The sequence below is a fragment of the Gymnodraco acuticeps genome, unplaced genomic scaffold (genome assembly GCF_902827175.1).
Source record: "Gymnodraco acuticeps unplaced genomic scaffold, fGymAcu1.1, whole genome shotgun sequence".
Lineage (NCBI taxonomy): Eukaryota > Metazoa > Chordata > Actinopteri > Perciformes > Bathydraconidae > Gymnodraco > Gymnodraco acuticeps.
In genome coordinates this window covers 5,264,094-5,288,581 of record NW_022991216.1, presented here as the reverse complement: position 1 = coordinate 5,288,581, position 24,488 = coordinate 5,264,094, and the positions used below count along the sequence as shown (strand labels likewise).

At 40.4% G+C, this 24,488-nt stretch overlaps 1 protein-coding gene across 3 annotated transcripts; it reads left to right on the top strand.

Annotated features, from left to right (window-relative positions):
• Nucleotides 1-271: 271 nt before the first annotated feature.
• On the top strand, nucleotides 272-23,845 carry LOC117561384 (M-phase phosphoprotein 9). Of its 3 annotated transcripts, none has more exons than XM_034238715.1 (25): nucleotides 272-396; nucleotides 1,475-1,740; nucleotides 2,652-2,799; nucleotides 4,086-4,175; nucleotides 4,257-4,765; nucleotides 6,307-6,466; nucleotides 6,582-6,663; nucleotides 7,314-7,417; nucleotides 9,022-9,126; nucleotides 9,201-9,664; nucleotides 10,314-10,463; nucleotides 10,727-10,814; nucleotides 11,461-11,625; nucleotides 11,659-11,709; nucleotides 11,988-12,035; nucleotides 12,140-12,204; nucleotides 14,347-14,448; nucleotides 14,954-15,178; nucleotides 18,245-18,411; nucleotides 19,169-19,429; nucleotides 19,731-19,851; nucleotides 20,274-20,365; nucleotides 20,833-21,026; nucleotides 22,077-22,145; nucleotides 22,922-23,845. In XM_034238715.1, exons 2-25 carry the CDS (start codon nucleotides 1,511-1,513, stop codon nucleotides 23,021-23,023), a joined length of 3,792 nt encoding a protein of 1,263 aa, XP_034094606.1. In that variant the 5' UTR covers nucleotides 272-396; nucleotides 1,475-1,510; the 3' UTR covers nucleotides 23,024-23,845. The 3 variants fall into 3 exon arrangements, with proteins under 3 accessions (XP_034094606.1, XP_034094605.1, XP_034094604.1); XM_034238714.1 differs by having other exon boundaries at nucleotides 18,245-18,435; XM_034238713.1 differs by having other exon boundaries at nucleotides 11,461-11,709; nucleotides 18,245-18,435.
• Nucleotides 23,846-24,488: the final 643 nt, after the last annotated feature.

Below are 24,488 nucleotides of genomic sequence, written 5' to 3'. Positions count from 1 at the left end.
ATAGGTAATTACACGCATAATATAAATATAATGGTTCAAAAAGTTGAATATTTTTCTCTGACATGTAGTGGTATATAAAATGGAACTATTAAAGTAGAAGTAGCTCAAAAAATAAATAAAAAAACCAATAGAAACTGTGACAGTAGTTTTTCTTCTGTGTCAGCTTTTGTCCCAACATGTGTATACGTCTTCCCCCCTAACAACCAATAGAAACACAGAATGAGAGGAACGACCAATAACGGCTCTGTAATTTTGATTACGGATTGACCAATGGCGTTGCAGGCTGTGAACGTTACAGCAGCCACAGATCACTGCAGTGCAGTAGCCAACCAGCAACCAGCTAGCTGTCTGGTCTACTCACAGAAATATGGATGAAACGATGATACAAGTCAACGGGTAACGTCAACTATTATTTTATCTATCTGCGCCATTATTTATTCTATAAAAGAATGTTTGCTTTTCGTTTTGTGTCTGTTATAATGCTACTGGCGCTGTCCAGCTTGCCTACGCTCTCCTTACAAACCTGTAATAAACCAACTTAGCTCAACTTAGCTAGCTAGCTAGCTAACCAATTGCCTGTCAGTGTTAGGTAGTTGTAGTTAGCATGTTAGCTAGATAACTCACCCAACCTCCCCCAGAGTTGACAGGCAACTTTAACGGGCTGCAACATCGGTGCTTGCTGGTTGACACCGTAGCTAAGGAAGCTAATGTAGCTGGCATTGTTTAATTGTTTAAACCGCTGCTGCATGGCTAATTATAGCTGTCTGTCTGTGTCTTGTTTATAGTGTTGATGGTGCTAAATTCAATTAACCATGGCCAGTCCAGACAAGATGCTAGTCACACAGGAATAACAGTTCATGCTAGACAGAGAATAATCGTAGATGCTAATGTAAATCATTTACACATCTTGTGTATTTTTGTTAAGGTTTTGTTTAATTATGTAATGTTGACATCAGATGTATAGTTAGACATTTGACATGGAAAGAGTTCTTATAATGAGCTATAATAGCTGGGTTTTAAACAGCTGCTTGTTGTTACAGTTCTATTAGATAAGATTATTACATAATATTTTCCTTTTGATCCTCTGTGTGCTTGTGTGTTTACTTTTGTTGATTATTCTACTTTTGTATTGGCTTATAATGCATTTTTAGGTTATGTCAGTGCCTTCTGTTAACCTCTAGGTTTTTTTATTTAAATGTGACCTGCACATCTTGCTTGTTTGTTTGTGTTGTGTTATTGCTACTTTGTTTTTGTTTTGCAAACAATCAAAATCAAGTAGATACAACAATATTATCATTGCACAGAGTACACAGTTTAAGTGATGGATCGTTAACACCCAGTTACCCCATAGTGGTATAATGATCTGTTCTCCATAGATGTGTACAAGTGTTTATTTTAGTGCAAGCAAACAGGTGTGTGGATTTCCACATCACATGTCTGACTGCTTCTTGTTTCCCCCTCTCTTGGTTTCCAGCTGTCAGACTGACCCCCTCTGCATGGGCCCATAAACATGTCCACAGATGACAGTATCTCTGAGGATGCGTCCACCTCGGGGGCTTTGAGCCATTGCCATGCCAGTGCTGATGGGGATGTGGGTAAGGAGAGTGAGACCTCTTTGGTGTCCTCTGAGGGAACATCAGCCTCTGGGCTGGCTGTCTCAGAGGACAGACACACAACCTCCCAAACAACAGGAGGCACTGTGGAGAACATGGACATCACACCAGCATGCAACAAGATCAGGTGCAGTAACTGTAAACATCTTACTGTATAGAGAGCAGAAGTCCCTCCCTTTCCGGGGGACCTCCATGGGACCTTATTTCGGAAAAAGTATGTATTGAAGTCAATGGAGAGAGAAAGATCATCTTTCGATCCCGTTTGAATTGCGCCACAAATGACACATATGATGTTTGTCAATTTAAAAGATAATTTTGCAAGTAAAAAAAAAATGTGTCGTAAAACTGTGAAGTAACACTTTGTTTTGTGTGAAACCGCTCAATGAACTACATCTCCCGTCTCGCACCGCACACCAAGACGGCCGTCACGTTGGCACATTTCACTTCTTTCTTTCAGAATGAGGCGAAAAGTATTAAAAGAGGTGAAAATCACTACAAGTCTGGGCACGTTGAGAGCTGTACATACACACAAGGGGAGTTAGTCGGTTCCGTAAGAGCCAGCATGCGGGAACGGGATTCTGGCATTTGTAGTCTTTCTAGTTGCGTATTTTTCATAGTCTTATATTTCAACAGTTTTACGACAAACTGTGACTTTTTTGACATGGACATTTTTTATTAAGATTGACAAACATCATATGTGTAATTCATGGCACAATTCAAACGGGATCGAAAGATACGTTTTCTCTCTCCATTGACTTCAATACATACTTTTTCCAAAATAAGGTCCCATGGAGGTCCCCGGAAGGGGAGGGACCTCGCCACTCTATATGGAACAAAGTCTCTCTGTCTTTGTCCAGAGATACAATATGAAACAGTGGCCAGTATATGTCTTTAGCAGCAGGGAATTTAAATATACTCTCTCATTTATCTAAGGACAAATGCAATTTTCTAGTAATGCGATAATATAGATCTTTCTTGCACATTTATTGAGTACTTAACTAAAGTATTTGATTTTCATATCATATAACTCTATTGCAGGAGTTTGTGTCTGAGCACAGAGGAAGCATTTGAGCAGAGGAAGAGCCTCCCATTCATCAACCCAAGCTCTCTTGAGACCCTCAGGGCTTTGGTGCAGGAGATCCAAAGCAGCGGAGAAACCGACCCTGAGATCTGGAAGGATTGTGAGGTAGGAAAATACCACAGAGTCTGAAAGGAAATAATTATTGCACAATGTGGAAATGAGAGTAAACATGAACACTCATGATGTTGAAAGAGAAGATGGGGTTAGCTGCTGTGGCAGTTGTTCTTGTGCTCTGCATTTGGCAGCTGGCAGCCTAATTTCTGAGCTGTCACTTTTATTTTTTGTGTGGATCACACCTGACAGTAAGCAAGACACAGCACCACACTGCAGCTGATCTTTTCAGACACCGGATGTGATTTGCAGTGAAGAGACAACTGTGATGCGCTACAACATAAAGACATTTCACTGCATAGTTCATCAGCCTTTTAGATGACATACCTGGTAAAAACCCCCACTATTTTCTCTTAATTAAAAGGCTCTTTCCTACATTTCTAGAGAGCTATTGTTTGATGTACATGCAAGCTGTATGCAGAATAGTTTAGTTTCAGAATCACATCTTTTATGTTTTATGCAGATCAGCTCTGCTCATTGGGTTTACATGGATTTACTAACATCGTTACTGCTGTTTTAATAAATGTATCTGTCAGCTGAGCTAATATATATTTGCCATGTTCTATATATACTAGGTAGGAAGTAGGCCAGGCACATGGTTCTGCATTGCAGGTCTGCATACATGAACATGTTCACACATACAGGCTACACCCAGATGGTCCCTGCAGACTCTTGTGGCTCTGTGCACTACACATGTTGTATCATTACAACAGTTAAATTATGCCCTCCAGACATATTTTAAGACGAAAACACTTGGAAATAAGATTTTAAGAAGTTATTATACCTCATTAAAGATCTTCAAATTGCGTCTGCTGCTTTTCTTTCCTAATTGAAAATCCATAATCTTTGAAAATGCAAATTCACTTCAAAACTTGAACTGCAAGATGTCTCATACTTCCCTGTGAAATGCATTCTCAGTAAACGTATGTGCATTCATGTTTTCAATACTTTGCATTTCACTTCTGGTTGAATGCTAAGTATTCTTGTAAGTTGCATACTGGAGAAAATCTCCCTCTAAACTTGTCGTCATTTAAAAAATCCATACGTTTTAGTACACATCTTAAGTTCATATATAAAATGAGCCCAGTGAACAAACTCTGCTCATACGTCATTCTGCACAGTGAAGGTCAAACATCCCGATGAGGTAACTGTATGTAAAACAATTTAATTGATTTAAACAGTGATTACAAAAACAAATGTATGGGTGTGTCACAACTGTTATAGTCCTGCTGTGAGAAGTGATTCTACATGACATTACATTCTCTTTTTTTCTACTACAGGGCCGATGGTTGCATCTGTTTCAGCTGGTTGAGAAGCAATACCAAGAGCAAATACTCGCTCAGCAAGAACAATACCAGTGCCAAATACAGGTAGGTCTGCGTTAGTCTTAGTTACTTACCATGGTGTAAAAATGTTTGTTCATGCAGTAAACCATGATATTCTTTTCCCAGTTGATTCAGGATGAAATCAAAGCTCTAGTTCAGCTCCAGAACCGCCAGGCCAGCCTCCAGCCACACACAGAGTTCTCTCTAACTTCGATGACCAAAACTACCCCAAACAAAAAGGATTATATTTTCCCCCTCATCTCCAATGGCTGCACATTCTCCAAAAATGTGGCCAGTGACAATAACAGCCTGGCAGCCCCAGCCCTTACCACTTTTAGCTCCCCCTCACCTCCACTCCAGAGATCACAGACCGCCAACCAGGAGGGGGAGCGGGCGACCACAGTGCTCAGCAGCGGGTACGGGACTCTGTCTGCATGGGACACAGCTCTGGAACCTGCAGGGTCTCCGGGGGAAGATGAGGACGGTGTTCAAGGGAGGGACAAGCATCATTCGTCCCTTAACTTTATAGAATACACAGAGACTACTTTGATTGGGGGTCAGCAGGATTTTACTCATGTGATGGCTCTCGGAGTGGATGAAACTAATCCACCACTCTACCAGCAGACCAACTCTGGGTAAGTTGAGGTTTTCTTTGGACAGACTAACCACAACTTCGTACGACATCATATTTACAGACACTGAAAAGTCTTTAAAAGCATTCAATTCAGTCTCTTCAAAAAAAGGCCTTTAAGGGTTTTGTATGGTTGTTTTAAATATTTGTATCTAGCGCGACATCAGCAATAATGTTAGTTGGACGTTTTTTTTTGTAAGAACCATCTTTAAAAATGCATAGTTATATTCTTTCTTGTATATAAGGACTTTGAATTAATTAAGATAATATAAGAAAACATAAGCCTTTTAATATCCTTTAATTTGTGTCATTGGAGAGAATGCAGGTGATGAAGCAGAACCCAACCTCTCTGTATATATAGGATCAAACTAGTCAACATTCAGGAGCACACACACAAACATGGGCGTATGAAGCATCCTCAATGTGGGTGGGACAATTTGACAGGGGGTGTGGGCAGGTGGTGGACCTCACCTCCTCTAGGGGGGTCCGGGGACATGCTCCTCGGGAAGATGATTTTTTTATATATTGAAGTTAAAAGCCTCAATCTGCTGCACTTTGAGAGCAAAATTAGGAACTAAATCGATGGATACATCTCAACAACATCCATGTGAAACAGAACTGTAAACAGATTTACTTTTTCTTTATGCATATTTTTAAATCACTGCCCTTTTAACCTGTATTTTTGTGTTACTGTCCTATAGTATGAGTTGGAATTATTTCATACCTGTTATTCTCTTGTTTTTTATAATGATCATTTAAAAGTGTGCCTTGGAAATACTTGTTTACATAAATGATTACCAAACCGTTTGAGACCCACTACTTAGACTAAAGTGAACTATCTAAACTCACTGAGCTGTAGTTATCAGCCTCTCAGTCTGACAGGAGATGACTCTCCCTCCACCTCTTTCATAACAGTGCCTTATATCCGGGTGCTAGTGGAGCACGCTCGTGAACTGTTAGCGCCGGAGCCTCGCAGCGGGGAAACTGTGGCGCGCATAATTTGACAACTAAAGACACAGCTACGCAACATGTGTACGACTCTGAGGATCTGAAAAGTAGCAGTGAAAACATGGTACGGAGTTTCATTGATTTGGGCATTCTCTCAATAAACAAGTGGAATGGATTTGATAGTGAAGCACTGACACAGCGCTCTACAAAGAGCGGCGAGTGGATAGACCGATGCACGGACTTTCCACATGGTAAAAGTGTGGGGGTCTAAACTAATCATTTTAAAAGGTGGGGGGGACTTGTCCCACCCTCATATAATGGCTGCGACGCCCATGCACACAAATCAATATACACCGGAACCTATACCCAGGAATATTGTATGATGCGCAACACCAAGATATTGCACATATTTTCCTTAAGGGTTGTCTGTTATATCCCCATACTTTGGCCTGCGTGACAACATTCCTTTTGGAATTAAAAATAACTAAAAAGTCCTAAATATAACTTGATAGAACCTACATAAACACTGTTTAGATTTAGGCAACATTTAAACTGAGAAATGATATCTATACTAAACACAACCTCTTCTATTGGCAGCACCAGCCAGCCTTTGACCTCCTGGGCCCAGAGGCAGAAACTCAGGCCCAAGAAGAGCAAAGCAGAACAAGCTTCATCCCAAATCTTTGAGTACCAGGAGCAGCCGCACAGAGAAGCCCACAAACAAATCCCTCTGGAGAGCTCAGACTTCCAGGAGCAGGTACAACTCACAAGTGGAACCAGATACAAAATCCCTGCCCTGCATCTGTAGTGTTTGTTGTAGCTGGTCTGATTACTTTCCCTCCGCCGAATCTAATCCACTTATCTTTACTCAGTTTCAGCAGCAACAATCGTCTGGGCTGTCGTCCAGCTTTTTCCCCCTGAGGAGGAGTGACAGCCTGCTGTCTGAGGCATCAGGTAACAATTCCCTGACTCAGACAAAACACACAACATCAAAGCTCGGCCCATGTCAAAAAATCACTGACAGTGTGAATGTGATAGAATGAACCAAAACAGGATATAACATTACATTACACGTGTTAAAGATGGAGCCTTGTTGTAATTACCACAAGTGACAGAACGATGGCACTGTTGTGCCACTGAGGGCTTTATTTGGAGTAATAATATGAATTCCCTTTTTTTTAATTGTTTCCTGAAGAAATTCACAAACATGTTTCTCTTATCGTTAACAAATCCCATGAAAAAAATGTAAACCATGAATTCGGCTTCATTACTTGGTCTGTGGCTCTCAGCACCAAATACATTAAGTTCTTACTGTAGATGTAAATCTTTTAAAACAGCAAAAAAAATTCTCTGAAAGTGATATAAATACAGCTAGTCTCTATACTTTTTGTGGAATAAACAGAAGGCTATATTAGGCTTTACTACAGAGACAAAACTTGTTAGCTGATACATTTATAGTGGCTATGTAATTCATAGACAGTAAGAAAAAGTAGAATCACACTAGATTTCTCTTTTTAAAATGGTCCATATTAAGATGGCCATCACTGCCAAAAAATGAGAAAAAAAAATACTTGAATCAGACTTGTTTCTTCCCTCTGTCTCAGGGCTCACTTATTGGCGTTTGCATGAGAGTGAACTGTATCACCCTCTACCCGACAGCTTCGACAGCGGTGCTTACCTCCTTCTGCAGGAGGCCTCCATTAGTCTTGTGAGTAAAATGTAATATTCACCTGGGGCCTCATTATAAAGCTTTGCGTATGATTCACGTGGGAAGGTGGCTTACGTAGGACAAAGCAAATAAATACGCACAAAAATATTCCGATTTATAAAACACTGCACACGCACGTCCTACGCCGGTTTCCCTTTATAAATCACAATCAACTCGAAATGCGGCGCAGCTTTTGCGGGCTTCACATAACGCCCATATTTGCCAATAAATAGTCAAAGAAACGCCCCGTATTAATATTCATTTTGACTGACTGCATGAAGAAGATCGCAGGAAATGACGACAGAACAGCTAAAAAAGACGTCTCACACCGTGTCAGATTTTGGTTATTTTGAGGAGGTCGAGATAAATCATATTGTTTGGTGGATGCAGTTTGAACTAGAGGAGCAGCATGGAGGTCGGATCGTCACCAAAATAAATAAATAAGTGGCCCGAAAAAGTTTAATGACAAAAACAATACACACAGCCTTCCTCAGGCAGTGTGTTTGTACCGGGGACAGGAGACACCCCCTTGATGAGAAACTCTAAGAAATGATCGGGGAATCCCCCCGGTGGAGACTGGATCTGAATAATTTTTTGTATTTGGTGGTTTGTGTTCCAGCTGTCGATCATCTGTGCGCAGCGTCTCCACTGCAGCCTGTGCGCAGCAACGCTATATCCACCAGTTAAAGGAAATAAAACGTATGTGTTGTGTTATATTAGCTGTACAATAGACCACACGTGGTGTTCTTAGTTTCCATACCTCCTGTGTTTTACGAGCGAATTATCAAGTATTGGCGAACGGCATAAAACATGATTAAACATGATGGTATATAAAACCATGCTCGTATCTATACAACCTATAGAAATGCAAAACGGCGTCAGTTTAAAGTAATTCTATCCTTCTGTTTACCGCATCATTTATGAGAATACATTTCTTAACAAGAGAATGTAATCGAGGGGTGATCAATAACATTTCCGTATTTATTTATTTCTCAAGTTATGTTTTTATGTGCGCTGAGGAAACAGGCGTTTGTTTAATCATTTTAAGATTGGCTTTAATCCATTTGTGAAAATTAATTCTTCACATATGATAAATGAGAGGTAACATTTTATTTATGGTATTATTTCCACATATTTCTCTCCATTCTCCATTCTTCCTTCTGCAAACGGTGTTGCAGTTTCTCGTCTCTCCCGTTTTTGTGCGTACCGCGTACGGATGGGTCAGAGTGTGCATGGTGCACATTTTCCCGTCAAGTTTGTTTTTTATAAATCGCAAAGATTGCTTAGAAACTGGCGTACGCCATCTTTTGAGCGTACGCAACATTTATAAATGAGGCCCCAGGGCACACGTGCATGTCTGATTAAGGGTCGTGTTATGAGTAGTAAATTGGGCCAATCATATGTTGCATTTAACGAAAAACGCTGGTGGTGATTGGCAAACCAATGAAATAACGATTTTCTTCTAGGTATAAAAACACATTAGAGGTACAATACCTTTTCGTAATTTTATATTTTGGTCAATATGTAAAGGTTTTGAGTACCAAGCTGCTGGTTTGCTATGCCTCCCCCCTAAATCTGATTTCTTCTTGTTGACCCCATCTCAGGAGCCTGGTCTGTCCCTCAAAGAGATCTATAACAACAAGCAAAGAACAGACGGTAAACGTTCAGACTGGGAAGGCTCTGTAACATCCAGTCCTTCGTCACCACAGGTACGTCTCACAGCTTCAGTGATCAGTAAACTCCTTGACTGTGTCTCTAACTAACCCACACTTTGTTGCTTTAGGTGTTGGACCCAGCTGCTAACCAGCGGCAGTCAGATCGTACGTCTGGCTTCACTTCGCCCTCTCACTTCAGCAGCCCTTCCTTTGCCGCTCAGCCCCACGTGTACCCCAGAGTAGGAACCCCTGTAACCCCCGACAGCATGGTGGTGGGCAGTCCCAACCCTGGAGACACAGACTGCATCTCTGACACCTCCAGTGTTTCAGCTGCCGGGCCTTCCCCCTCTCATCAGCAGAACCCGTGGGGAAATGTTTCCCAGGCCGTCCTGTTCCCCTCCCAGGATCTGACCCAGCCCTGCTCACACACATCCAGCCAGCAGTGCAGGACCAGCGCCCCATTAGCCAGCGAGGAGGAGGGTAGTAACACCCACACCAGCACCCTGAAGCCTTGTTCTGCCGCCGGTGCTTCTCTGCGGCCTCCACACATGGAGAGAGCTTCATCACTGGAGGATCCTGTCGTCCTTTCTCTGTGAGTGCTGCAACAACAGGTTGCAGTGTTTGTTCATACTGGGATGTAGAGCTGCAACTAACCATTGTTTCATAACGATTATTTAAGCTGTTAATAATTCTTCTGGATTCATTGTTTGGTCTATTAAATAAGGATACATGTCCATCCCACGTTTCTCAAAGTTAAGGTGATGTCTTTTTAAGTCTCATTTTTCAATCCTGATATAAAATAAAAGAACAAATCTGGAATTATCTATTTTGGAGAGCCTTAAAATGTAACTTTATGCAATGTTTGCACTAAATATTCCTTCAACAATAATATATTATGATTATTATAAAATACTTTGTAATACATTTCCCCCTGGATTTGATCATCAATGAGTCGACAAACACTTGCTCTTCTGGGATGTTCACATGCTTGATATCCAATAACTACCTTCCTTGAGCCCTTGTCAAAAAACATTTACAAAGTTAAAAAGTAACCTGTTCTGAGAAAGGACATAAAAGAAAAAAGCATTAGCCTGGCCCTGGACCTGCAAGGCTTGAGAAATGTTTTTTTTCATTAAAAGAAGTAGTTAGCATCCTAATTACTCATGTCCTTGAGTCCAAATGAAGCTATCGACTCTCAACGGGTTCATTCATCTTCTTCTCTTTTCTTTTTTTCTCCCCAGACTGCGGCAGAACCTGAGAGAGAAGCACTCTCGACACGTGGCTGATCTGAAGGCGTATTACGAGTCTGAGATTCAAATCCTGCGAGACAAACTGAAACTCAGAGATCTGCCCCAGGATTTAGAGAGGAGCAACCAGGCCCTCGCAGACAGGTGTGCATTGATTCATTTCACTTGATATGATGCATTCATGAACATTCCTGAAAGTAACATTTGAATCATGTTGAATATAAAGGAAGAAATGCCACATGCAATTTTATATTAAATGTTCTTAGTGCCGATTCATTTTTATGATGCAAATAACTCATAATCAAGGTTATTAGATTTCAAGACACACACATGAAGGGCCCCACATTTCCCCAGCATCACATTTATTTTTAAACTCTGTGCTATTGTGATTTTCTGTTTATCGACAGATGCAGGCACCTGGAGAAAGCTCTGGCCGAGGCCACCAGTCGAGTTCAAGAACTCGATGCAACAAACAGCCTGCTGGAGAAGAAGCTGGTAATAATCCTCAGATATCTATTTAGGGATTAGAAAACTCATTTAAAATGGTACTATCTTTCAGCAAGGACATCTTATTATTTATTATTTAAATGACTAAAACCCAGAGCAACTTCACATGGTCAGTTTTCTTGACAGAGTTACAGTGTCATTAGGATCTAAAAGCTATTAATGCATTTATTTACATTCATAAGAACAATTAAAAAATTAAGGAAACCTGTCAGATTTGTATTTATGTAGTACTCATTAAACACAACCTGAATTAACGGATTACTTGTCAAAATAAACTTTCCTGCATGTTTTTTTTCTTACATTTGTATATGATTTGTGCCTCAAACGGCTCTTTAAATCATTAAACGCAAGTCTCTGAAGTATGCAAACAACCTGTAATTAATCAAGTGGGGAAAGTGGCATGGACCCTAATTAAGTCATCTACTAGTCAGCTCAGTGATGATGGATTATTAATAGCTTAAGTTAAGCACTCTATTAAAACCTGGACACAAATACAGTTTCATTTTATGTCTGGTTACACACATATCTGCCAAATTATCTCAATGTCTAATATTGATATGTTAAGCATATGCATTCAACTAAAATCCAACCATTACCCCATTCCTTAATTTTCTATGTGACTTTCTGTTTTCAGGCAGAATGGCCGGAGCGATACGCTGTCGCGGCTGCTACCGTGAAGTCCTTGCAGCAGCGAATGGAAGAAAGCAAACGCTCGGGCAAAGAGAAGGACGCCTCTGCAGCCCGTCTGAAGAGCCACGTACGGCAGCTGGAGGAGAAGCTGCTGAAAACCTGCAGGGAGGCTGAGGAGAGGGAGGCGAGGAGGGAGAGGGAGGCTGAGGAGAGGGAGGCGAGGAGGGAGAGGGAGTCCAACATGCTGCAGGATGTGAGTCTGAGCTGAGAGAAAGAGACAAATATCATTGATATACTATTGTTCACTAACATCTGAAGTTCGTCTTTTCACTGGAACCTTGCCACTATTTGTAATGATTTATTTGTAATATAAATAAAGTGTTGTTGATGTACTTTCAAATGACTTGAGAATAGGTAACATATCAGGAGGGAATAGGTTGATCCTGCATCAAGAAAAAGTTGCTCCTTATTATATACAATAATCAGTATTCTCACTGATGTTCTTTATGTTTCTGTTGTTTGGTCTCTCAGCTGCTTGGACAATATGACTCACTGGTGAAGGAGCACGAGGGACTGAAGGTAATGAATCTGGAGCGGATGATATACATTCTCTGTGATCATTTGATCTTGATTGAAAGCATTATTTCAGCAGTGACAAACAATATCACAATCAATCTCTACAGGGCAACCTGGTGGCAACGGAGAACAAACTTGACGATGCCACCGATCAGATATCAGACCTGAAGAGGTGAGTGGATCATTTATAAAGAAATTAGATTTAGATGTTGTATGCCTTTTAAAATGTTAAGTTGTCTGTATTATTTCTGGTTTTGACCAACTCTTGGTATTAGGGATCAAATGATAGGAGTTGAAAAACAGTTTGCTCTATTAATTAAGGGTCACAAGATGCTCTCTTTGCCAACAGTTTCAATTTGTGACCATGTTAGAAAAATCTCACTCGTCTCCAGCTTGAGCTTCGATATCAGGGAACATGTTTTTATTATCCTTGCAAGAATGGAAGTTGTCATCACATACAGGCATATGATACAACTAGTTCCCCGAATAGTGTCCTTCACATGCTGATTTACAAGAGAGGGAGTATCACAGTCACAAGATGCAGGAATACCGGTTCAAAGCAGTATTCAATGTTTTGTTCAGTGAGCGAAGGCCCACGTCAGAAATGATCATGCTTGTCTATCTCCCTAGGGGCTGAATCATCATGTTAATCGTTGTCCCATAGCTATCATATCATGTTCTTCTTCTAGGTAATCATACATCCTGTTACGTACACAGCTACAGTTGGGCCTTTGTTATCATATGCTACTCTGATATTAGAAGAATATATATTTTTTTTACCAACAGACCCTTCATTTATTGAGCCTCCTACTATTCAAATGTGGTTCCTAATAACAAGAACTAGAAGTCAGAGTTGGTAAGAACCTTTTTTGAAATATAGCATAAAATAGAATAAAGATTTATTTCCATTGCTTTTAATACCTCACTACACTACTTCACAATACTGTATCACTTTAGTAGTAGCTTTCTGAAGCTCACGACCTTAAAGGACTAGTTGGAAAATAAAGTTGCTCTCTTTATTGCTGATTGAAGACTTACCCAAATGTATAATACACATCTTGTCTTGAGCAGATGTAGTGATGTTTTTGAATAATGTTAAAAACAGAAACAAACAACACAGACACAAACAAAGAGCTTCATGTAGAGCGATCTCTTGGCAGCTGTAGTATGGCTATTAGTTTCAGGTCTATTACGTTGTCATTCGCTGGCTCCAGCAGTTTTGTAAAAGAGCTGCAGTGGAGGTTTTTAGACAGCCGGGCGATCGAGAGAATGAATCAATAAAGTCTAATGATGGTCTCTGTGCTGTCGAAAGTAGATAATAGCATCGGCTGACACTACGCAGCAACTTTCCATCGCAGTTTCAGCTCTGCCTGCAAATTGGCACCAATAGAGGCAGCGCCATGGACTCTGCATCGATGAAGTGTGTCAAGTCGATTCAGGGACAGATAGCAAGCTACAGCTCGCAGAACATCAATACGGGTGTCATAGGAGGGCTTAAATACTGAAAGTAATAACCTGGAGGGAAAAGGCAAGAAAAAAAATGGAGATATGTATGTGGTCTTTTAACAAGAGGGAGTAAATCTGGAAAATTAAGATATATTTCAAATGTACCAAGGATGCGAGAGAAATCTAAGATAAAATGCAAAAGACATGTGTCACCAGCACAGCATTTTAATGAGAACTTCTTACATTTAGCCAACTCTAGAGACAAGATATATCCCAAGATATATCCCAGAAAAGACGCATACAATTGGCTTGTGACCTGAAGATCCTTCCAGGCATTTCAGTCAAAAAGCAAAGTCGATATTAGGCGCTCAAAATGGAATAACCAGTAAGATATGCGAGAACATTTCCAGCTTCAGGGTCTGATGGAGTCTCATAATGGAGCGCCAAATGCTGCAGGAGAAGATTGTTAGCAAGGCCTGTCAGACTCTCACAGGAGACGCAAATTAGAGCCGGATCATGACAGCAGAGAGAACGTATGATAACCCAGAGGAGACAAAGTGTGGATAAAGGTCGGCTTTTGGTCCTATTACCTCTGTGCAAAGGGAGAAATACTTTTTTGAGAGTCTAATTGACACAAGAAAGAATACCTCCGGATGCTTTAACACCATGAATTATTTATACCTGAAAAATGCATTTGTTACTACACTTCAATTATCTTTAATTTGTTTCAAAAATAAAATGTCATTATTGATAATAGATGTTAGATTTTTTTAGCATACCCTTTTAAAAAGTAGTCTAGAGAAAGTCTTCCAATTTTCTGCATCTTCAATTCTTGTGACCATGTCTTATCTCCGCTTGTCCCCCTCAGAGTCATCTCTAAACTGGAGTCTCAGGTGAAGCAGCTGGAGCACGAGAACCAGGCCAGAGCTCGATACTCTTCCCACAATAACACACAACCTTCTGGTGCTGGGTAAGCACGTACTGACAATCTCTTTTGTTGCATTACTACAGTGGGTGTTATAGGCTGATTATATATCAGCCTATAACACAAATACTGCAGGAACCTAAAGGGAGAAATGTGTGCTTTTAGATTATAATTCATCTGGGATGCTACACAATACAAGAGCCTGCAATTGAACAAAACACATGTTAATAAATCAGCTGCTGCATATTTAACGACATGTAAATGTTGCTGCAAATGTCAGTGGTGTCCGGTTGGATACTGGAGTGGTCAATACTAGTAACAACACCTTTTACAGTATGTAGGCTATAGTTAGATGTATTTGTCTCCTATTCTCCCACTGGTGTTCATTAAGCACAGACAGCTTAGAGGGGAACTAGTTCTACTGACCTTCTTTCCTTTTAACAAGAACTAATACGGCTATTTGCCGAATACAAACTGAAAGAAAGAAGGAAAAAACGGATACATTTGAGCTGTATGTGCCTGTATTTGAATTTCCTCTACATTTCCACAGTCTCCTCCACCATCCTGACCTGCTGATGTCCCCGAGTAAAGGCAAGGCAGAACCAGATGTCACGCGCAGGAAATCCCCTTCTGAACAGCCGAACAGCGGCAGGAAATCTCCATTCCTTCAAAACAACCAATCCAGTATCCACAAGAAGTCACATTATCCATTTAATGATCCATCATCGGGAACTGGAAGCTCTGTGGAGAGCTCTTCAGTTGGGGGGAGCTGGAGGTAGGTTTTTATTGTATTAGCGTTTTTTCTACCAAAGTTATTAAACATGGTTCCTACATTTAAGCAGTGGTGGACATTAGCTAAGCATCGTTACTCAAGAACTGCACTTAAGTACAATTTGGAGGTACTTGGAGGATGTTCGTAATAAGGTATTTCCATTTCCTGCTTTTATACTTCCACCCCCCTTTTCTATCCCACTTTTTACTCCACTTCATTTATTTCTTATTAAGACTAATATTACAAATATAATCAGCACAAATGTATCATGAATTGAAAGGATCAACTTTATTGACCATTTGGTGCTTTAGCTCCACTTTTACCCTCTGCAACATTAAAGTGATGATCATCAATGCATCATTTTAATCCAATAATATAATATACTGAATATTGTTCTGGGGGGCCCTTGGGCGGGAATAAGTACTAATACTTTGTATTTGGTGCTATTACTTAAATACTTTAACCATGGTAACATTTTGGAGGCACAACTTTGACTTTGAACAGAGTATTTCTACACTGTTGTATTACTTACTGCTTCTACTTAAAGAGCCTGTGACAGCATCCCAACAACTGTTGTGCAATGAAATATTGGGCTACTAGTAATCTCGAACCATCAGTTTAAAAAAGAAAAAGCGATACCGTTCCGTTAAATATCAATAATTTCGAACATCGTGGGGAAATTCCTTCGACTCATTTTGAAGTTTTTGGGGGAAGCCGGAAGTGACGTCAATGCGGGAGCGCTTCACTGTGCGGCGAGAGAGCCAAACACGGACAAAGTGTGTTGTCATGCGTAGAAATGGTGAATTACTGAGTTTAGGCACGTTAATAACGTTTTAATGAAGTTGACTACAGTATATTCATATCTGTCAGTGCTTTCATGTCAATTTGGCGAACATAAACATAAATGATCGTGGTGAAGATGATGATTACATTAGGATTAAAAATCGGTAGTGAGAGCTACTGAATTTCCTCCCGTCGGATGTGATATAAAAACAAATCGATTATTTTTGTAGTTGTAAACTCAAGTGGATGAAACTACATGTATTAGTGCTTTCATGTCAATTCTGCGAACATATGATAGATTAAATGATCGGGAGAATGATGATTAAAAATTGTTTGTTTCTGCATTTCCTGATGAGAAAACAAACCGATGCTTTTTGTAGTTGTAGTACACCAACATGGATTAAACGTGTGTTTTTTTACCACAATGTTGGGGAAATTAATGGATAAAATGCACGGATTATTATTATTATTATTATTATTATTATTATTATTATTATTCCCACTCCGATCGGGACACTAGGTCCACCGTTTCCCCGCAGCGAGGCTCCCCCCGTTGACAGTTTACGTGGGCTGGGTGCAGTGGCGGACTGGCCATCGGGACGAATCCCGATGGGCCGGTACCGAAGTGGGCCGGTCGGATAAGTCACTAGCACATCCCCCATAGGCGGCGCGTGAGGCTCAGGTTTGGGAAGGCTAAATAACTTGTTTTACCTGACGCTGCCCGCCTCCGGCGTCTATAGAAAAGAGATCAACTCAGTGTGCGGAGTTTAAATCTCTCAAGTCATATTACAGGATAAAGGAAATACAGTTTAAACTGCCGTAGGCCTATGCAGAGAAGACGCCGACGTGTCGCACTTATCATTCATATTACATCATCAATCAGATCATCGATCATATAATATCATAATATATCATATCTTTCCTTATCTGAGTCAGCTTCTCCAGCCGTTTCTGGCCGTGCAACACTTACAGTGTCACATACTGTATGCAGAAGTATTATTTTAAGCAACATATTATGTTGACGAAACACTCGAGTCAAATGTAATTTAAAGTCAGATCCACTCGTGTCTAACCCCCTAATCCCACCAGGAGCGTCTGCGCTGCGTTGCGCTGCGGCGTTTTTAGCGATCGCGGCCACTCTAGTCAATGGGTGCTATTCCACCAGACATGCTGCGCCGCGCTGCGCCGCAGCTCGAAGCGTCCCAGAAGCTCCTCGCCGCAAGGAATTTCTAAAATATAGGATGAATCCTATTTTTGACGCGGCGCAGCGCGGCGCAGGCAGGAAGTGGAATGTTCATCCAACAACTGCGAGGCTGCACACAAGACGCTCCGCTTCCGCAACGTTTTGAAACGCGCCTGGTGGGTTAGGACGCAGGAGGAGGTCGCAGGAGGAGGTCGCAGCGCGGCGCGGCCGCAGCGCAGACGCTCCTGGTGCGATTAGGGGGTTAGACGTGAACGCGCTCTCAGCTGGTGAGAGAAACCCTGGCTTGATTTACCGAGTTGATAACCAGCGTCGTAGGACCGCTTAGCGAGATCTCGTTTGTTAGTTTGTTGTTGTTAGTTTGTTACTCAAACATATCCAGGGTCTGTTGAACTGGCTTCGTAGTACAGGTGGCTAGCAGCGCTAATGTCAAAGACACAGACATTGCATTATATTTGTATTTTACCAGGATGCAGTGACACAAATATTTACATATTTATATTTACTACCTACAGCACCCGCCGCCCCTGACATCCCCCCACTCCCCCCGTTGGCAATTTACTAGCGGTACCGAAGTGGGCCGGTTGAGAGTCCCGGGATGATTTTTAGTCCCATTCCACCACTGGCTACATGACCGTATGATCGCCCATATTGACGCACCTAATTCCTAAACTTCTAACAGATACAACATAAACCGATCCTTCAGCCTCATATGAGCTCTCAGACAGGTTCAAAATGAAACTGTCATCGCTGTCATCGCTTGCTGCTGTGTGCGCCATCGTGCGTTTACATGCAGATGCTGGGATCCTGAACGGTGCAGCTGGAGCGCTGTGCCCGCAATGACGTCACACGTAATTTGGCGGGACTTGAAGAATCCCCGAGCAGATCCAGGAAATGGTCAACATTGAAGGGCAGATTAATGGTTATCAAAGTACAAATATCCAAAATCAGTTCAGTAACGGTTTTCAAGGGGACAATATTTACTCAAATTGATGGGTTTGGATGATGGGGGAAACTCGTGTCACAGGCTCTTTAAGTAAAGATACTTTGTCCACCTCTGGATTCAACTCTTTTTTGTCCTGCAGGTGTGCGTCCCCCCCGGAGTGTGAGCAGTCTCTGCAGCAGCAGCACAAGCAGCAGGAGCAGAGTCAGCGGGAGTCCGGCCCCAGGGAGGGGTCCTCTGCCCTGACGCCCATGATGAGGGCCCTGATAGAGCTGGAGGAGACCAGAGCCACAGAGAGCCGGGCCCCCTGTAAGAACAGCCCCACCCCCTACAGTATGCCTCACTCATAAGCCCTGATAAATGCTCCAAATAAAACGCCATGTCCAACTTCTAATTTAAACATGTATTAATGAGGTCTCATTACACTTGGGGCATAACAGCAATATTCCTTCCATACATAACGTTGCATTTATGATAGGTGTCTGGCTTCTCCCTGCAGCAGGAGAAGAAGGGAACAATGGCTGCAATCAGTTTTATACTGTAGTACAGTATGTAGCATGATTGTGCAATTAAGTGGCTGCCACCGAATCAAGACACATTCTAGTGGTCAATCACAGCAAAGCCTGACATGTTTCTTAATATAAACTAGAACCTTTTTTTTTACCTTTAAGAAGACACTGCTCTTAACGGAATTATGGCTGAACCATCCGAATAGAAACTTGTATAAAAATAAGTAATAAAGGATAAGAAGAAACATCAATTAATCCTGGGGTGTCAGAATATGTGCATCACATGTCAGAAAAGAGTGAATAATTAACCTTATCCTAACCCCCGAAGGGATGCCTTCAAAATTGATTAAGGACTAACAAACAAAACAAACATTATTTAATTTAATGATCACATAAGAAAAGAAACTGATAGCCTCTTGTGGGCCTTATGTATTTTGCAAGTTTTATTTGTTTGTTTTTGTTATTTGTGCTTTTATTTCCTCCGAGAGATAAAGGCCATTCTAGGCATGTAAAAAAATACCTTTTTTAACCTCACCAAATGATGTTTCTCTCTGCAGGGGTCGGCAATCAGAGGACCACTGTGGGGTTTGTGGAGCGGAGACACAAAGAGGTGCTGCAGACCGAGAGGGAGGGGGGGAAATCTGGAGGAGCAGCCATAGCTGAGCCCAGAGGAGGAGGAGGAGGAAGAGGAAGAGGAGGAGGGGTAGCAAAGAAAAGAGCTGCAGCTCTCCTGAGAGCTCAGAGGAGTCTGTCTCCAGACGGCCACAGATCCTCCTCACTGCCTCCAGAACATCGAAACAAACCAACAACTACCCCCAGTATGTCCTCACAGGCTCTTCATACACATATTATCAACAATTATCTTATTTACCGGTACACAACATCAGGCTCAGGTTTCAATGTATTCTGGAACTCTTTTAGAGTTGTTTTGAGGACCTTTTTTGTTTTCTTCCAAGCATACATACACATGTGTACAAGTCATTTAGACTTGGACTTTGAGGCTTTTTAATGTAAACATTTCAAACTGCTGAAACCCCCTGGTGAATGTATTTTTCATTCAATGTTGTATTGGTTAGTTATTGTTTTAACTAATGCCATGCTCTTCTTTTTTCCATCCAGCCAAGAGAGGAACTTTACTGATGCCCAGGTCTGCAAAGTCCAGTCCCAAACGCTGCCCCTCTGAGAACTACTCCACTGCTTTTGGTCACCTGATGCCAAGAGAGGCACACATGCACAAAAGGTGATTAACACACAACATGTTATTAGTTCTGCAAGTTAGATTAGGCGATCGAAGCAAAGTGAAAACTGCTATAATATCTCAAAATGTTGGATGGATTGTAGAGAACATTTTGCACATTTATTAATTCCCTCTACATTTGCTGTCGTGAAATTGTGTTAATGCTTAAAATACAACAGGAGAGTGATGACCACCCTTGTATCAGACAATGTGCAACACTGCTTTCTAAAATGTAAGACATAAGACATCTTGCTTACAAAAAACCCAAAGTAGGCCAAATCATTCCTTGCTTATTAAAATGCAGTCTAAGCATGAACCATAAACAGCTTAGTGTTACAGAGACATAACTGTAAATTCTTGACCACTTTTATCTACATTACACTGCAGAAAATCAATTTTTGAAAACAATCTAATTTTGTCTACAGGACTGATGATGAAGTTGACCAGAGGCGTGATTCATTCCACAACGGCAGTCCCAGGAAGAGACTCCAGTTTTCCTCAGCAGACAGAGAAGATGGTAATTTAGTCAAGCTCTAGTGGTTTTAAAAGTAAATGTGTTATAGAAATTAAATTCTTATGGTTGGCCCGATTTCTTTATGCTAATATTTTTGTATTTCTGTCAAAACAAGTATTTGAGCAACTTTTAAACGTTTATCCAGTCTTTTGGAATTGATCTAATTTACTTAAGGAGTGTATACATTTTCAGTTTTTGTGAAAAACGTTATGTTTATAATGAGATATAACAATTTCTATCTTAAGGAAAATGGTTTGCTGTTGCAGGACAAAGTAGGTCAGAGTGCACAAAACTAAATGGGAAACAATACATTTGATCAATAAAGTGCAAAACCCAAATATACACAATATAAACTTTAAGGTGTTTTCTACAGTGTGCTTCCCTTATTGACATAAATGTGGTGGATACAAATAAAGTAAATATTTGCTCACACATGGAGGATCACATGACACTCTGCTCCTCTCCCTCAGACCTGCAGCAGTGCTCGGGCAGTGTTAACCCTCTGGAGGGAAACCCCCAGCTGGGCTGGGAGGGGCCGGGGGTCTCTGGTGTCTCCGAGCTGCAGGACTCCTGCGAGGACTCGCCTCCGTTTCTCCTGGACAGATTCCACTCGCTGACTGAGGCCGAGAAACTGTTGGATGAGCTGACGCAGGAGAAACTGCAGGTGAGGGCTTTTTATATCTCTGTGAGAGGAGCTGACTCACAGATCATCACACACAGTGTTGAGCCACTCGTCCACCAGGGTTACGTAATCATTCTCATATAAAGTATCAAATGTTAGGCTTAATGTGAGGCATTGTGTTGAACAAAACGATAGCAGAAAGTGATCAAATACATGTACCAGGTAAAAAAATAAGGACTAATAACAAGATCAAAGAAAACCAAACTTAAATGCATCAACCTGAATGTTAAATCATTTTACAAACTAAAAGGTAAAAACATTTTAACATTTAAACTTTCCTATCTTTTCAAACTCTTTTCCTGTTGCAGTCTACTTGATATACGTTTTTATTTCTTAAAAATATCATTAATAAAATCAAACCAATGATTTTCCAATGGCAGGTACCTCAGTTAGACAGTTCAATATAATGTCTAACTGAGGTACTTGTTGCAAAACGTTATGAACATCCTGCTAGAAAGGAATTAATAATGGTCAAAAGCAAAATATAAAGAATGTTCTGGGAGAACCACACTGTCTCCAGCAGTTAGAAGATTTGGTAATGAGTTTTCCAAACAAAGCTCAGTTCATAAAACAGAATTTGAAATGTTCCATTTACATCACATATTTCCGCAAAGGACATTTACTCACGTCCGCAGTGAAGTTCAGTTTAAAGAGCTTTTTATCTCTGACACACAGGCCTTAACAGTGCAACTCTAATCCTCAGCTGACCTCTTATGTAACACAGACTTCATTGTTTTTACACCACTCCTAAATGACTTCTATTTTTAGAAAGTTGATGTCCCCCCCTTCCTCTGTCCTAGTCCTAAGGGACATCTGGACACACACACACACACACACACACACACACACACACACACACACACACACACACACACACACACACACACACACACACACACACACACACACACATACACACACACACCACCAAATGTGGTGAACGTGAAAGCATTCAGCACATGTCATTTTCCCGGTTGTTTCATCAATATGATTATTTGTGGTACTAAATGCTAACTTGTGTGTGTTGTGCAGGTTGAGGCAGCTTTGAGTCGGATGCCTGGAGCCGGAGGGAGAGTGACTCTACAGACCCGGTTAGATGAGGTGAGACGCAGATATATTGATCATGTTCAAACACTTTAGTTTTTTTTAAAGTGAGAGCTAAAGACTAAGTGGATAACTTTTTTTTTTAACCAATTGTTGATTGTCAAGTTTCTCAAATGTGAGGAAGACTGCTTTTCTTAGTTTGATATAATTGTATTATTTGATATTTTGGGGTTTTAAATAAACACTTAGAGGTCACATTGAGCTCTAGGATATTATAATGAGCATTTTTCAAATGTATTTCCCTTTTTACATTTTATACACCAAACGAGTATTGAATAAATTACTTCATTTTTTATAAAATGTTCCCCCAGTACAAACCTGTAACGATTAGTTCAGTATATACAAACACAATGATTGATCCAAAATCTTATTATTAGTTATTGTTTATATATTTTCTAAATGATCGAGTGAGTTTCCCATCATGAAACGACTGTGAAAATCTCTTGTGGATTTTTGCCATTCAAGGGCTTTGTTTTCATTCTTAATTCATGGGGTTAGTGAAAAGTCAGGGAATCACCAAAATAATTAGCATTCATCCTCTGAACTCCATAAATGTATGAGCACATTTTTATGGCAATCCCTTCAAAAGTTGTAGAGATATTTTAACCAAAGTGGTGGACTGACAAACAGATTGCTATCATGGCTAAAAAGCTGCTAATCTTTCTGTTTGAAGAACAGAAACCAGATCATGTATTACATTTTTGCTTCATAAATAAATGAAACTAATAACCAATCATCCAAGTAGTTAATTTTCTTCTCTTTCTCCTCCCCAGGTGGCCTTAGAGAACCGTCTGGAGAGGCTGAATCGACAGCTGGGATCTCTCCGCATGACTCTGAAGAGATTCCACGTCCTCCGCTCCTCTGCCAACATATAGCAAAGTTTGTCTTTTCTCACCACAGTGTAGAAGCTACAACTTTCATACACTGCACTGATTGTCTGCCTGTGCCATAAAACCATCTGTACAAAGACTCCACACCATCTTTTTATACGTATATCTCTGGGATATTTTTATATGTCTGAAAGATATTTCCATTTTTGGAGTATATTTTTAGAAATGCACAGATTTGTAAAGTCGTTTACTTTTTTAGTCACAGAAATATTAATATGATATGTTTTACTTGCCATATTCAGGTGTAGATTTTTAAATCTGCCATGTGAATGAATAATCAAAAAGGACTTTCCAGCAGAGACATTCATCCACTCGGGAAATATGACTGCCATTTTAATTAATGTGTCAATGAACATTTCTGACGTCGAAGGTGTTTGTTTTATGTTTTCGTACATTTTTAACATGTTTATTTCTTTTAAGAGTCGTTTTTTTCTATTTGCTTTGGGCCAAATGTATGAAACTTGAAAAAATTATTTGTTTACTTGAATCAAAATCGCCTTTTTTCTTTGTTTACTTTCCATTACTACTTGACACTTTCCTTGCTTTATGTTTCATATTTGTTACAGGACTGGACGCTCTGTATTGGAGCTCATTGTAAAATCCAAACCAGCACACTTTCAGTACACACACACACACACACACACACACACACACACACACACACATTCTTTGTTGTTTCTCGATCGATGCTTGTGCATGGAATCTTGTGCACTGCTTACTTTTGCCATGCAGTTTTCAACAAGACATGAACTTCACTGGAACTATAATATTGTTGTTGCACAATAAATTAAGATTTTTCGATAACTACTTGGAACATTGTTCCTGTTATTATGACTCGTTTTTTTACAAATGTTGAATGTCTTTGACACAAATATTACATTATATTTTTGTATATGAAGTTATAGAAACCCTGGCTGTTTTAATAGATCCTTTACTTAAGCAAGAACATGAACCACACTAAAAACAATTGCCTACAAGTAAAAGTCCTGGATTATATGCCCCACAGTCAAAGAAGTCATTATGCAGAGTTCGAAAAAACGGATTTATATCACTGGATTATAACGTTGTAGGCCTATGCATGAATGTGTCCATTATGCCTACATATTATAATGTTGCAACTGGTAAAGGTTGAGCTCATATTAACTTTTGTCATATATACTGCTGGGTGGCAATCTTTGGTTTTCAATTAGCAATTTAAGGTTACTAATTTGATTAAATAAAGTGGAATATAACTATAAAGAAGCACAATATTGAGTTATTATAATAAAACTAGGTGGTACGTATTGTACATCTTAATGCTCATATTACAGTCCATAATTTTACCTACAGCACATTTTGAATGTAGTAATTGTTATACTGTTGTATCGCTACTTTTACTAAAAATATCTGTGTTATTCCACCAGTGGTTCAAGTATTTCCAGCCGTAATGTTCACATTACCCAGCCTGACT

Coding starts and splice junctions, on each gene's coding strand:
- LOC117561384 (XM_034238713.1), top strand. CDS start 1,511: ATGTCCACAGATGACAGTATCTCTGAGGATGCGTCCACCTCGGGGGCT. Junction 10,815..11,460: donor GCCTGCTGGAGAAGAAGCTG/GTAATAATCCTC, acceptor TTCTGTTTTCAG/GCAGAATGGCCGGAGCGATA. Junction 14,449..14,953: donor ACACAACCTTCTGGTGCTGG/GTAAGCACGTAC, acceptor ACATTTCCACAG/TCTCCTCCACCATCCTGACC.